The following is a 15945-nucleotide window of genomic DNA, read 5'->3' on the forward strand; positions in this document are numbered from 1 at the left end:
GGAGGACTGACACATCTCGTCCTGACTCACCTCCCAACCTCCCAGGGAATTTCCACCTTCTATCAACGTGACCTGATATGACACATCACCGTCCATGTATATGAACTAGCTTAATTTATTTTGGTATATGACAATTATTTATATCATCTACCACTTAATTAAGGTTTCTGAATGTTCTGAGAACATTTTTTTGATAATGCCATGATTACAGGACAGTGAGTAGTTTGTTTTTATTGGAGATTTGGCATAGTCTCACTAGACATCCAACGCCTATTATATGGATGAGTTTTAGTATAATATACCTTTTCTCCTTTCTTTAATGATTCTTGTAAGATTCCTTATTATGTCATCTATCATGTTTTTATATTCTTGATTAGTCCATGAATTCGTTTTTGGTGGCACATATGTTCCAATGATTGTTAACTCCTTTTTATTAATATGTATCTTAATATACAGTATTTCTGATTTTCCTTCCCCAAACTCCACTTGATTTACCACTATCTCCTTCCTTAACATCATCATGACTCCTCCTCGTCCTTTACCCACTCTGTCTCTCCTCCATATATTATACCTTTTATCTATGTCTATTTTTATTGCCTCATTTAACTTTGTTTCCACAAGGCATACAATATCCGGTTCTTCTTTCTTTATGTAATCTCTTAATTCTAATTTACCAGATAAAATCCCATCTATGTTCTTATACATAATTTTTAATCTCTTGTTCTTATCATTTCTAGTTAAACTTGCTCCATTTTTTTCTTTTCCTTCTCTTTTATATACCATTTCCTTATCCTGTCTCCTATAATTCTCCAAAAAAATGCCTTCTCCTCCTCTGATCTTTCATTATTTTTTTCTCTTGCTTCTGCCACCAGTTCGTTGTGTCTCTTCCTTTCCTCTTCGTTTCTATTTTTCTTTATATACATATCTTTGCAACCTTCTGTTTCTCTGAGTTTTGTTTTTCTATATAGTACTTCTTCTGCTGCTGCTTGTGATTTTAGTAATATCTTAATTGGTCTCACTGTTCCTTCTTGATATGGTCCCATTCTATGGATTTCTTCTACTTCCTCTTCTAAGTTCTGTCTATCCTCGTCATTTAGATGTTTTAGTAGGTCTTTTACTGATTTCATTTCGTCCTTTTCCCTTCTTGGTCTATATTTAACATTTTTTCTTTCAGTCCAAAAATAATAACACTTTTTTTCTGCAATTTCTCTTACTAAATTTTCTTTTTTCTTCAGGACTCCTATCATTTTGTTTGTCATATTTTCATCTCTTTCTTTCAACTGTTCTTGAAATACTTCCTAAAATGATTCCTTGTCTTTCTTATCTTGGATAAGTGTGTATTTACCTAGTTGTAGTTTTACAGGGCCTGGGCTTTATGCTCGTGTGGTCCCGTCTCCATATCTACACTTATCCAATTTTTCTTTAAAACTATGTACACTCTTTGCTGACACCACTTCCTCACTCAAACTGTCCCAAGTCTCAACATATCTTTGCGGGAAACTAAATTTTTTAACATCTTTCTGACATCTTCCCTTCCTCAGTTTCTTACTATGCGATCTTGTGCTTCTAATGTCATATTCTTCTCTCAGGATTAGTTTCTCATTATCCACTTGATCCATTCCGTTAATCAATTTATAAACTTGTATCAGATCCCCTCTCTCTCTTCTCTGTTCCAGGGTTGGTAGATCCATTGCTTTTAGTCTCTCCTCATATGTCATCCCTTTAAATTCTGGAACCATTCTTGTAGCCATTTTTTGTAGTCTCCCAATTTCCTTATGTGTTTTTTTTTATGGGGAGTCCACACAACTCCTGCATATTCCAATCTAGGTCTTATTTTAGTCCATGTAGTGAAATGCTAATCCAATATTTCTTAGCAAATTATACGTCTCTCTGAAAATCCTATCAATATGGCTTACCCATTGATTGTTTTCTTCCATTATCACTCCCAAGTCCTTTTCTAAAACCAAATTGGCTTTTTGATAATAATTTGTTGTCTTCAAGAAACTCAATCCATTGCTTCTTTATTACTCTTTCACACATCTTGCATATTACACTAGTTAGTGATACCGGTCTGTAATTTAAAGGTTCTTCCTTCCTTCCGCTCTTATATATGGGAACCACCTCAGCTCTTTTCCACTCCACTGGCACTGTTCCATTTTCTATTGAGCATTTTATGATGTTGTATATAGGACTTGCTAGTTCTTTCCTACATTCTTTCAGTATTCTGCCTGAGACTTCATCTGGTCCCATTGCCTTCTCTTCATCCAGTTCGGTCATCAACTTTTTTATTTCAAGCTTGGTTACTTTAATTTCTTTCATATGGACAGTCTCTCTATTACCCTGTGGTCTTTCAAATTTGGATTCCTTAGTAAAGACCTCATGAAATTTACTATTTAACAGTTCTGCCATAATTTTTGGGTCTTCCACCATTCCGTTCTCTCCTTTTAACCTTTCTATTGTTTCTTTTTGTCTTATTTTTCCATTTATGAATCTGTAGAACAATTTTGGTTGTTCCTTACATTTTTCGACAATGTTCTTTTCATAGTTTCTTTCTTCTTCCTTTCTCACCTTAGCATATTCATTTCTTGCTGTTTTGAAGTTTTCCTTATTTTCTGGATTTCTGTTTTTTCTCCAGCTTTTCCATGCTCCATCTCGTTTCTCCTTTGCCCTAGCACATCTTGCATTAAACCAATCTTTCTTTCCTTGTTCTTTAGGTCTATATTTTGGGACATATTCCCTGACTCCTGTTTTGTATATTTCCAAAAATAAGTTATATTTCTCTTGAACCATTTCTGAGTTTTCCATCTCCTCCCAGTTTACATTTTTAAAATACCATATGAGGTTCTGAATATCAGCCTTTCTGTAATTTAATTGGTCTCCTTTGTGTGTGTGTGTGTGTGTGTGTGTGTGTGTGTGTGTGTGTGTGTGTGTGTGTGTGTATTTACCTAGTTGTAGTTTTACAGGGCCTGGGCTTTATGCTCGTGTGGCCCCGTCTCCATATCTACACTTATCCAATCTTACTTTAAAAGTATGCACATTTGTTGCAGACACTACTTCTTCATTTAAACTGTTCCATGTCTTAATACATCTTTGCGGGAAACTATATTTTTTAACATCTCTCAGACATCTTCCTTTTCTCAGCTTTTTACTATGCGATCTTGTGCTTCAGATGTCATATTCTTCTCTCAGGATCAGTTTCTCATTATCCACTTGGTCCATTCCGTTGATCAATTTAAAAACTTGTATCAGGCCTCCTCTCTCCCTTCTTTGTTCCAGGGTTGGTAGTCTCTCCTCATATGTCATCCCTTCAAATTCTAGAACCATTCTTGTAGCCATTTTTTGTAGTCTCTCCAATTTCCTTATGTGTTTCTTTTTTTTGAGGGGTCCACACTACTCCTGCATGTGTGTGTGTGTGTGTGTGTGTGTGTGTGTGTGTGTACCTAGTTGTAGTTTTACAGGGCCTGGGCTTTATGCTCGTGTGGCCCCGTCTCCATATCTACACTTATCCAATTTCTCTTTAAAGCTATGCACACTCGTTGCTGACATCACTTCCTCACTCAAGTTGTTCCAAGTCTCAACACATCTTTGTGGGAAACTATATTTTTTAACATCTCTCAGACATCTTCGCTTCCTCAGTTTCTTAATATGTGATCTTGTGCTTCTAATGTCATATTCTTCTCTCAGGATTAGTTTCTCATTATCCACTTGATCCATTCCGTTAATCAATTCATAAACTTGTATCAGATCCCTTCTCTCTCTTCTCTGTTCCAGGATTGGTAGATCCATAGTTTTTAGTCTCTCCTCATATGTCATCCCTTTAAATTCTGGAACCATTCTTGTAGCCATTTTTTGTAGGCTCTCCAATTTCATTTTGTGTTTCTTTTTATGGGGGGTCCACACAACTCCTGCATATTCCAATCTAGGTCTTATTTTAGTACAGGTATCCCTTGGTTAACGATAGGGTTACGTTTCCCAAAAACAGATCGCTAACCGAAACGATCGCTAACTGATTTGAAATTATCAACTACATACATGTATTTCGCGATGCGTAAATAAACGACACTTTCTATGTTGTTAGTTGTTATTTACACCTTTAGAATTGGTAGTACTTCCTTGAGGAGTGGATGTGATATCTATGTGTTGTTTTTGCCCCCGAGGGGACACAGGGCCTTGGAGGATTAAATCTCATCATGCCCACACCCGACCCAAACTCGGTCAGCTGCTTCAAACCCTTCAAATTCTTGAGAGAATCGTTTTCCAGTTTCATCCAGGCTCTCCTCATCGTCACTCATTACTGGATGTGAAGGATAGATTATGTGGGTTGAGTTTTATATGGAGTTGTTTTAAGTTATTTTTTCGAGGTAGCAGGACAACTTTGAAGTCTTTGAGATGACTCCTATAAGTAGATATTCTTTTTATATTAGCTTATATTGCTTGATCTAGATTTCTTATGTGGATTTCTTCTGATTTTGAAGAAAGATGAGATGACTGTCTGTTTTGCCATCCTTTTCTTTGCCTCAAATAGTTCTTTATACACTTTCATGTCATTTTCTATAGCATTAGTCACGCCATTACTTCTTTTTTCATTCTCCTGGAGAAGATGTATCCTTTAATATGATTAAAAATCTCCTCAAAATCTTGACGGATTCTTTCAGGCTCCTTGTCCTCCTCCATTTCCTCCAAAGTATTTTGTTTCTCCAACTCCATGATCGTCGTTAAGACTCAGAATGACTGTCCAGCAGTTCTTGTCGTCATTCTCGTCCACCTCATTGAAGCCTGCCTTATAGATATGAACATGTCTTTCCTTACTCTGTAACATCGACAGGGACTTCCTGTTTCGTTCCACGCACTCAGGCCACAAATTACGCCAACATCCATTCATTGCCACTTGGACACCTCCTTCCATGACTCTCATGTTGTCGATCCTTTTTAATGTTATAATCCTTCCAAAATTGTTTCATGGTCCTTGTCATGTCAATGCAGGCCAACAGCTGTTTCATTCTCCGCTGGTAATACCTTAAAGTAGCATGACTCCTTTCCATCCTGGATGACAGTTGTGTTTCATAAACATGACCTCAATATTATCTGCCCAGTCATTCATGCTCTCTTCTCTTGTCACAGCAAGAGAAATCTGTTAGCAATGTTGTTTTCAGCATATTCTTTTAGGAATTTAAGAGGTATCCTGTCACGTAACTTTGCATGATAACAGTCTCATCCACCCTTTTGTTTGCCTTCCATACTACGGGCAAATATTCCTTAATATAGCCAGACAGAGCTCTTTTTTTGGTAAATAAGGCATGGTTTCTTAAGATCACCAGCATTCACCAATAATGTTAACCTGTCTTTAGATGCCTTGAATCCTGGTGCCGACTTCTCCTCCTTTGCTATAAACTTCTCATGACATCTTCTTCCAATACAGGCCTGTCTCGTCAAAGTTTAGAACCTGCTTGGCTGAATAACCTCCTTCCTCGATGCGCTCTTTAAACTTTGACTTTGCAGCTTGATCCGAACTCGCTGCCTCCCACTAACCTTGATTGTGTAGACTCCCACATGTTTGAAACTTCAAACCATTACTCCTTGAAGGACACTGTCTCCTATGTTGAATTCTGGTTTCAGGTCCTCCCACAGGCTCAGTGCCTTAGTAGTAATGTGAGTTTAGAAAGACATCCTGTGTGTGGTCTTCAATCCATAGCCTCAGCAAACGTTCCAATTTTTCCATAATCGGTTCCCTGTTACATTGTTGTGTGTTTGTGCAGGTTTGTGACTTGGTTCCTGCTGCTTCACTTGTACTTTTTCTAGAACTGTTGATACAGTTGATTGAGATAAACCAACACGAGCAATAGAGTTTCCCTTCACCACCCTCATGACGAGTCACAATGTTCAACTTAATATCAAGGCCAATGCTCTTTCTCGATTTTTAGCCTTATCTCCTAGAGAACAATCTTTCGCTTGGAAGCCATCACTAAGTTCACTTGATCACAAATAAGCACAAAAGAAGTTTAGAGCTGATATAGAGTTGTTGTTGCACAATCAAAACAGCAAAGACTGTTGTGTTTTACTCACCCGGGTGGATACTCATCCTTCATCCTTCATGGTCAATCCGATCTTAACCTAAATTTTCGATCTTAACCAAAAATAGGGATTAATTTATCTCTATGCAATATCATAGTCGATCTTAACAGGACATTACTTACCAATTTCTTCATCATTTCTTTGTCCTTATAGTGAAATGCTAATCCAATATTCCTTAGCAAATTATATGTCTCTGAAAATTCTATGAATATGGCTTACTGGTTGATTGTTTTCTTCCATCGTCCTTTTCCTTTTTTACTTTTTCTAGTTCTACTCCATCTCCCATCTTATAGATTCTCACTGGTTGTCTTTCACTTTTTCCCATTTCCATGACATGGCTTTTGTCCACATTGAATTCCATCTCCCATTTTTTACATCATTTCCAAATCTTGTTTAAGTCTTCCTGTAGTATTTCACAATCCTCTTTTTGTTTAATGACTCTGCACAGTTTCGCATTGTCCGCAAACAGATTTATGTAACTGTTCACTCCCTCTGGCATGTCGTTTATATATATGAGAAAAAGTATTGGTGCCAATACTGACCCCTGTGGCACTCTGCTGTCTACTGCTCTCCACTTGGACTTCATATCTTTAACTATCGTCCTTATTTCTCTCCCCCTCAAGTAATTTTTCGTCCATCTCAATGTGCTTCCTTTTAAGCCACCCTTCTCCTCTAACTTCCATAGTAATCTTTCATGTGGCACTTTATCAAACACCTTTTTTAAATCTAAATAAATACAATCAATCCATCCCTCTCTCTCTTGTACTTTAGCAACTATTCTAGAGTAGAAACTCAATAAATTTGTTACACACGACCGACCTTTTCTAAAACCAAATTGGCTATTTGATAATAATTTGTTGTCTTAAAGAAACTCAATCCATTGTTTCTTTATTACTCTTTCACACATCTTGCATATTACACTAGTTAGTGGTACCGGTCTGTAATTTAAAGGTTCTTCCTTCCTTCCACTCTTATATATGGGAACCACCTCAGCTCTTTTCCATTCTACTGGTGCTGTTCCATTTTCTATTGAGCATTTTATGATGTATATATGACTTGCTAGTTCTTCTCTACATTCTTTTAATATTCTGCCTGAGACTTCATCCAGTGTGTGTGTGTGTGTGTGTGTGTGTGTGTGTGTGTGTGTAATTCACCTTGGTCGCCTGCTGGTCACCCAACCAGTCTTCCCCATTACAGAGCGAGCTCAGAGCTCATAGACTGATCTTCGGTTAGGACTGAGACCACAACACACTCCACACATCGGGAAAGCGAGGCCACAACTCCTCGAGTTACATCCTGTACCTACTTCTGCTAGGTGAACACCACACATTAAGAGGCTTGCCCATTTGCCTTCCGCCTACTCAAATCTCTTTGTTCTCCATTACACTCTTTTGTGTGTGTGTGTGTGTGTAATTCACTGTTTGATCTGCTGCAGTCTATGACAAGACAGCCAGGCTTACCCTACGGACAGCTCAGAGCTCATTATTTCCGATCTTGGGATCCTGAGACCAGGCACACACCACACACAACAACAAGGTCACAACTCCTCAATTTACATCCTGTACCTACTCACTGCTAGGTGAACACTACTGAAAGGAGACACACCCAAATATCTCCATCCGGCCGGGAATGAAGGTCCTCTCTGTGTGTGTTGTCTGTGAGCTGTGTGTGTGTGTATTTACCTAGTTGTATTTACCTAGTTGTAGTTTTACAGGGCCTGGGCTTTATGCTCGTGTGGTCCCGTCTCCATATCTACACTTATCCAATTTTTCTTTAAAACTATGTACACTCTTTGCTGATACCACTTCCTCACTCAAACTGTTCCAAGTCTCAACACATCTTTGCGGAAACTAAATTTTTAACATCTCTCAGACATCGTCCCTTCCTTAGTTTCTTACTATGCGATCTTGTGCTTCTAAAGTCATATTCTTCTCTCAGGATCAGTTTCTCATTATCCACTTCATCCATTCCGTTAATCAATTTATAAACTTGTATCAGATCCCTCTCTCTCTCTCTGCTCCAAGGTTGGTAGATCCATTGCCTTTAGTCTCTCCTCATATGCCATCCCTTTAAATTCTGGAACCATTCTTGTAGCCATTTTTGTAGTCTCTCTAATTTTCTTATGTGTTTCTTTTTATGGGAGTCCACACAACTCCTGCATATTCCAATCTAGGTCTTATTTTAGTACTTATCAATTTCTTCATCATTTCCTTGTCCATATAGTGAAATGCTACTCCAATATTCCTTAGCAAATTATCGTCTCTGAAAATTCTATCAATATGGCTAACCGGTTGATTATTTTCTTCCATTGTCACTCCCAAGTCCTTTTCCTTTTTACTTTTTCTAGTTCTACTCCATCTCCCATCTTATAGATTCCCACTGGTCGTCTTTCACTTTTCCCATTTCCATGACATGGCTTTTGTCCACATTGAATTCCATCTCCCATTTTTTGCTCCATTTCCAGATCTTGTTTAAGTCTTCCTGTAGTATTTCACAATCCTCTTTTTGTTTAATGACTCTGCACAGTTTCGCATCATCCATAAACAGATTTATGTAGCTGTTCACTCCTCTGGCATGTCATTTATATATACGAGAAAAAGTATTGGTGCCAATACTGACCCCTGTGGCACTCCGCTGTCTACTGTTCTCCACTTGGACTTCATATCTTTAACTATCGTCCTTATTTCTCTCCCCCTTAAGTAATTCTTCATCCATCTCAATGTGCTTCCTTTTAAGCCACCCTTCTCCTCTAACTTCCATAGTAATCTTTCATGTGGCACTTTATCAAAAGCCTTTTTTAGATCTAAATAAATACAGTCAACCATCCCTCTCTCTCTTGTACTTTATCAACTATTCTAGAGTAGAAACTCAATAAATTTGTCACACATGACCGACCTTTTCTAAAACCAAATTGGCTATTTGATAATATTTTGTTGTCTTCAAGAAACTCGATCCATTGCTTCTTTATTACTTTTTCACACATCTTGCATATTACACTAGTTAGTGATACCGGTCTGTAATTTAAAGGTTCTTCCTTCCTTCCGCTCTTATATATGGGAACCACCTCAGCTCTTTTCCACTCCACTGGCACTGTTCCATTTTCTATTGAGCATTTTATGATGTTGTATATTGGACTTGCTAGTTCTTCCCTACATTCTTTCAGTATTCTGCCTGAGACTTCATCCGGTCCCATTGCCTTTTCCTCATCCAATTCCGTCATCAACTTTTTATTTCAAGCTTGGTTACTTTAATCTCTTTCATATAGACAGTCTCTATTACCCTGTGGTCTTTCAAATTTGGATTCCTTAGTAAAGACCTCATGAAATTTACTATTTAACAGTTCTGCCATACTTTTGGGTCTTCCACCATTCCGTTCTCTCCTTTTAACCTTTCTATTGTTTCTTTTTGTCTTATTTTTCCATTTATGAATCTGTAGAACAATTTTGGTTGTTCCTTACATTTTCGACAATGTCCTTTTCATAGTTCTTTTCTTCTTCCTTTCTCACCTTAGCATATTCATTTCTTGCTGTTTTGAAGTTTTCCTTATTTTCTGGATTTCTGTTTCTTCTCCACCTTTTCCATGCTCCATCTCGTTTCTCCTTTGCCCTAGCACATCTTGCATTAAACCAATCTTTCTTTCCTTCTTCTTTAGGTCTATATTTCGGAACATATTCCCTGACCCCAGTTTTGTATATTTCCAAAAATAAGTTATATTTCTCTTGAACCGTTAATGAGTTTTCCATCTCTTCCCAGTTTACGTTTTTAAAATAGTTCTTGAGATTCTCAATATCAGCCTTTCTGTAATTTAATCGGTCTCCTTTGTGTGTGTGTGTGTATTTACCTAATTGTATTTACCTAATTGTAACATACGGGAAAAGAGCTATGCTCGTGTTGTCCCGTCTCCATATCTATTAATGTCCAGCTTTTTCTTAAAATCATGAATATTCCTTGCATTGACCACTTCCACGTCTAAACTATTCCATGCTTCCACCCTTCTATGAGGAAGCTATATTTTTCACATCTCTCCTATAAGTGGCCATTTTAGTTTTTCCCATGCCCTCTCGACATTCTTCCATTCCACATACACAGATCTTCCCTATCCATTTTTCCATGCCAATCATCACTCTGTATATTGCTATCAGGTCTCCCTTTCTCTTCTGTTTTCCAGGGTTGGAAGTTGCATTCTTTTCAGTCTGTCTTCATAAGTCAAATCTCTTAAGTCAGGCACCATTTTGTTGCAGCCCTCTGTACTTTCTCTAGTTTCCTTATGTGTTTCTTTAAGTTCGAGCCCACTGTATTGTTGCATATTCAAGCCTCGGTCTTATCATTGCAGTAATTATTTTCTTCATCATTTCTTCATCTAGATATCTGAACGCCACTCTTATGTTCCTCAATAAGTTCAATACTTCTCCAATTATTTTGTTTATATGTCTCTCTGGCGATAGGTCATTGGTAATTGTCACCCCAAGGTCTTTTTCTTCATGACTGGTTTTATGTCTTCATTTCCTATCTTGTACATACTCCTGATTCTTCTTTCACTCTTGCCAAACTCTATTTTCTTGCATTTTGTCGTGTTGAACTCCATTTGCCATGTACAGCTCCATTTCCATATTCTGTCCAAGTCTTCCTGGAGTAGTTCGCAATCTTTGTCACATCTCACTTTTCTTAACAATTTTGCATCGTCTGCAAATAGGCTCACATAACTGGACACCCCATCCACCATGTCATTTATGTAGACTGCGAACATTACTGGTGCCAACACTGATCCCTGTGGAACTCCACTCTCCACCAATCCCCATTCTGATGGTCTGTCCTTAATTATTGTTCTCATTTCTCTTCCTACCAAAAGTCTTCCATCCATTTTAGTAAACTGCCATGCACTCCTCCTACCATTTCAAGTTTCCAGATCAGTCTCTGGTGTGGTACCTTATCAAAGGCCTTTTTTAAATCCAGATATATTCCATCAGCCCAACCATCTCTTTCCTGTATTACATCTATCACCCTCGAATAGTAACATATCAGGTTTGTCGTGCATGAACGCCCTTTCCTAAAACCAAATTGACACTCACAAAGTATGTCATTTTTCTCCAAGAAGTCTGTCCATCTAGTCTTCACCACCCTCTCACACATCTTAGCTACCACACTTGTAAGTGACACTGGTCTATAGTTCAATGGGTCTCTCTTGTTACCTGATTTATAGATTGGGACAATGTTAGCTCTTTTCCAGTCTTGGGGCACTACACCTTCCCTTAATGAGGCATCAATTACTTCACAAACTTTTTCTGCCAATTGCTCCTGCATTCTCTTAAAATCCATCCTGATACCCCATCAGGTCCCACAGCTTTTCTCACTTCTAAACTCCCCATCATGTTCTTGATCTCCTCCACAGTTACTTGAAACTCCTTCATAATCCCTTTCTGTTCCATTACCAGTGGTTTGTCAAAAGCAGTCTCCTTTGTGAATACCTTCCGAAAGCATCCATTCATAGCCTCTGCCATTTCCTGGGATCTTCACTGCATACTCCATTTACTTCTAAACTTTCAATACTTTCTCTATTTTTGATGTTGTTGTTCACATGTCTGTAAAAAGCCTTGGTTGGTCTTTACATTTATCAATTATATCCTTTTCTTGTTTCTTTCTTTCTTCTCTTCTAATCAACACATATTCATTTCTTGCTCTTTTGTAACTTTCCCACTGCTTAATCCGTCTTTTCCTTCTCCACCTCTTCCATGCATCCTCTTTTCTTGTTCTAGCCTTTTCACATCTATCGTTAAACCAGTCCTGCTTTCCAACTTCTCTATGTTGTCTTATTGGTACAAATTTTTCTCACCTTCTTTGTATATTTTTATAAATTCCTTCCACTTTTCATTTGCTCCTTAGCACTCTTGAATTTCATCCAATTTGTCTCTTGAAAGAATTTCTTTAGGTTTCCAAAATCTGTCTTGGCATAATTCCATCTTCCCACTTTATATTCTTCATTTCTTCTAGATTTCTCTTCATCTATCACCTTGAACTCCAAAACTGCATGATCACTCTTTGCTAAAGGGCACTCCACCCTCATCTCCTCAATGACCATTGGCTCTGTACTAAAGACCAAGTCCAGTCTTGACGATGCTCCCTCTCCTCCAAACCTAGTATCTTCTTTGACCCACTGAGTTAACACATTTTCCATTGCCAGTGTCAATAGTGTATTTCCCCATGTTGTCTCTGATCCTTCCATTGACCAGTCCTCCCAACACACCTCTTTACAATTAAAATCTCCCATCATTATAGTTCGTTCACAGCCACCCAACATTTCTTCCAGACATGTTCCTGTATCACTTATCATTTCTTCATATTCCTGTACTGACCATGCATTTGTCTTAGGTGGTACGTACACCACTATGTAGTGCCTCTTTTTCCTTCATTAGTTTCTGCTCTGATCTTTAGCACTTCTGCCTTTCCCATACCTTTTTCACTTGATCCACCTTTATATCTTTTTAACCAGCAACATCACTCCTCCTCCCATCTTACCTACTCTATTTCTTTTCCAAACGTTATATTTCCTTCTCCAACCTTCATCAGGTCTTCTCCCTCTCTCAGTTTTGTTTCAGTAAGACCCACAATATCTGGGTTCTTGTCCCTCAAGTAATCGTTGAGTTCTAAAATCCCGATATCACTCCATTTATGTTGGAATACATTACATTTCGCTCATATGTAAGTTTCTTTAGTCCTTTCTTGCTGTACTTTTCTGGGTTATGAACCACTTCCTCAGTCTCATATCCAAGATTCTCCAGAAAAACTCTTTCTTCTCTTCTTCTGTCCTCTCTTCATTTTTTTCAAAGCCTCCTTTCTCAACTCATTTAACATTTCTCTTTCCTTTTCACCGAGATCTCTTCTCAACCAAATCTTCCTTGTTGTTTCCTGCTGGGCTAGCCTCCATGACTTCTCCACCAATTCATCTACATCCTTTTGTGACTTAAGTTTGATTCTTATTGGCCTCATACCTTCTCTTGTGAACTTTCCAATTCTATGGAAGTCCTCTATTTCTTGTACTAGGTCTTTTCCTCCTCTTGCACCACATTAATGATATTATTTATCACCTTTTTATGTTTTCTCTCTCTCCATTTTACTCGGTGTCTTATCCTCCTCCACACCAAATATCACCACACATCTCTTTTTGTCTACAGTTTCCCTCACCAATGTCTCATTTGACTTAATAACCTTCACCACTTTCTCAGCTATCTTCTCTTCTATGATCTGTTGATCTATAATTTCAGCAAGGCCCAAAGTTTTCTCCCCTGACTCTTTGATTTCCTTTTCCAGACTTGCAACTTTGTAATTTACCTCCTTTCTTTCCACTTCCTGACTTTTTTCCATTCAGCCTGCTTCTCCATCACTTTTCCTAGAGATTCTCCACATTTTTAATTCACTTTAATTAGCTTAACTTCCTCTTTCAGTGCTGCATTTTCCTTCTTCATATCGGCACAGTCTCTCTTACATTGTCATAACTCGTTTCCAGGCCCTCATACTTTTCAAACAGTTTTTCAATTTTACCTTCTAACTCCAGAATTTTCTTCACATAAGCGCTCTTCTCCATTATTCCTTGAAACCCTGTGAAGTCTGATTCCTCTTTCGAGTTCACGGCCGCCATGTTGCGCAGACGTAAACAAACCAGCTGATGGCTCAAACGCAGGCTACAGTTTATATTTACCTTCACTGGACATTGTGTGTGTGTGTGTGTGTGTGTGTGTGTGTGTGTGTGTGTGTGTATTTACCTAGTTGTATTTACCTAGTCGTAGTTTTACAGGGCCTGGGCTTTATGCTCGTGTGGCCCCGTCTCCATATCTACACTTATCCAATCTTACTTTAAAAGTGTGCACACTCGTGTGTGTGTGTGTGTGTGTGTGTGTGTGTGTGTGTGTCGAGGGTGGAATTCGTATGAGTCGGACATTCGTGTTTGTTGGACCAACCTTTCTCCCTATTAGTCCGAGTTAGCGAGGATCAACAGTAATTTTTTTTTCTGGGAAGTTGTTTGTATAGTTATAATCTGTTTTTTCTTGTGCTTAGAAATGTGAAATATTATCACATGTAACTTTAATTCTAGTCTTTACAGTTTCCAAGTTTATGTTTTCTAAGCATTTTATGTTTTTTTAGTGTGAAGGAGGTTTGGTGAGGAATGATGTGTGAGGGAGTGTTTCGTTGCAGGCTACACCATCCTAATGACCAGCGGCGACAGCAGCATCCGCAAGAACCAGAGTCTGGACAATGGTGAGTGTATACCTTGCCACACACACACACACACACACACACACACACACACACACACACGTAGGTACGGGATATAAATCGAGGAGTTGTGACCTTGTTGTCCCGGTGTGTGTTGTGTGCCTGGTCTCAGGCCTATCCGAAGGTTGGAAATAATGAGCTCTGAGCTCGTTCCGTAGGGTAACGTCTGGCTGTCTCATCAGAGACTGCAGCAGATCAAACAGTGAAACACACACACACACACACACACATTTAAAGATGCTAGTATACATATAAGAAAGAGACTGAGGATCAGCTTTGTATTCTCTATTAATATGCAGATTTACTCATTTGCTTATTAATCACTTTTGTAAATATATATATATATACTATCACAAATATGGCTGGTATATACATAATTGAGCACACTTCTCACCATTGTACTTGTAATTAAATCTTCAGAGAACCTCCCACCATTTGACAAGGAGTACATGGCTGCCCAAATCCGCCGTGGAAGTGGAAACGTCTTGGAAAAATACTCAGAGGCAGAGATCATTCTGGCAGAACAAGGCACCAGCTCCTCTGTTACCAAGATGCCACAGAAGACAAAGAAGAAGAGTGGTTGTCCATCCTCCAGCAACACCACTCTCCTCCTCATCTCCAACACTCACTGCCGCACCGCCAAGTACATCCAGTGCTTGGCCTCTGGGGTGCCCATTGTCTCCTTCCAGTGGGTCATCAACTCATGCAAGCAGGTGGGGGAGTCAAGCACTTATGTCATTTCTCTACATGTGGGGAACTCTTCTCCTCTTCTTCCTGATGTGGTACCACATCAATTTTTTTTCTCTCTCTCTCTATCTCTCTTTTTATTTGTTTATTCCTTTGATGCCTTTTCTCTCAAGTCTTCTAGAATCTGGATCTCCTTGCTATTAAAACTTGGAATTGGTATGATGTATGATGAATGTGGGGCCTTGTGACAGGTGTGGAAAGGTTATCACCAACATTTGTCAGTCTTTACTTACTCTTCTCTCCCTTCACAGAACAAAGCACTGCCATGGAAGCTGTACCTTTTACCATCTGGTGAGCAAGAGTCAGGAGAAGTCTGTGAGCAGAACCTGTTGGAGGAGGAGGAGGGCGGGTTCCTCATGCGGAGATACCTGCTGTCAGGGCAGCGCATATTCCTGGGCTCCTCGGACAATTCTGAATTCTGTCCCCTGTGGCAGCCTCTGCTGGACTCAGCGGGAGCCAAAGTCAGAGTGCGGCCCAGAACAGGTGAGTGTTGTCCTCAGTAATGGCTAAGTTGTGGAGACAAACACATCTCGCCTCGCTTTGCAACACCTGGAGGTCCACTTACTTTACAACTTAAGGCAATGTCACACTGGCCAAATTTTTCCCAGCATGCTGCCTACTTTTGCTGCAAGCAGGGTAAACTGAGCAACAAGTGATGTCATGGAACTCATTTTGTGCTGTTGGGAAGAATAGAAAATGGCTGTGGTGTGCTGGTCTTGCTGGGAGTATTTGAAATGAGGTAACAGTTGTACTACAAAGTGTACATGTAAAATATAGATACAGGCAACCCTCGCTTAATGAAGGTTCACACAACGAAATTTCGCTACAACGAAGGTTTCATTTTACTACCATCTGCTC

The 15945-nt window shown here is 39.0% G+C and overlaps 1 protein-coding gene across 7 annotated transcripts in view; it reads left to right on the forward strand.

Moving 5' to 3' along the window:
• LOC123501375 (TP53-binding protein 1-like) overlaps nucleotides 1-15945 on the forward strand; it is a 55396-nt gene that overhangs the window by 29194 nt on the left and 10257 nt on the right. For 6 of the 7 annotated variants that reach the window (XM_045250182.1, XM_045250181.1, XM_045250178.1 and 3 more), the window contains 3 exons: nucleotides 14260-14322; nucleotides 14761-15053; nucleotides 15339-15570. In XM_045250182.1, the coding sequence (XP_045106117.1) occupies nucleotides 14260-14322; nucleotides 14761-15053; nucleotides 15339-15570 (588 nt within the window). Of the gene's footprint in view, nucleotides 1-14208; nucleotides 14323-14760; nucleotides 15054-15338; nucleotides 15571-15945 lie in introns of those variants that run through there. The other variant, XM_045250184.1, reaches the window with a different exon arrangement.

Source organism: Portunus trituberculatus, chromosome 9 (assembly GCF_017591435.1).
Source record: "Portunus trituberculatus isolate SZX2019 chromosome 9, ASM1759143v1, whole genome shotgun sequence".
In the NCBI taxonomy this organism is placed as follows: Eukaryota; Metazoa; Arthropoda; class Malacostraca; order Decapoda; family Portunidae; genus Portunus; species Portunus trituberculatus.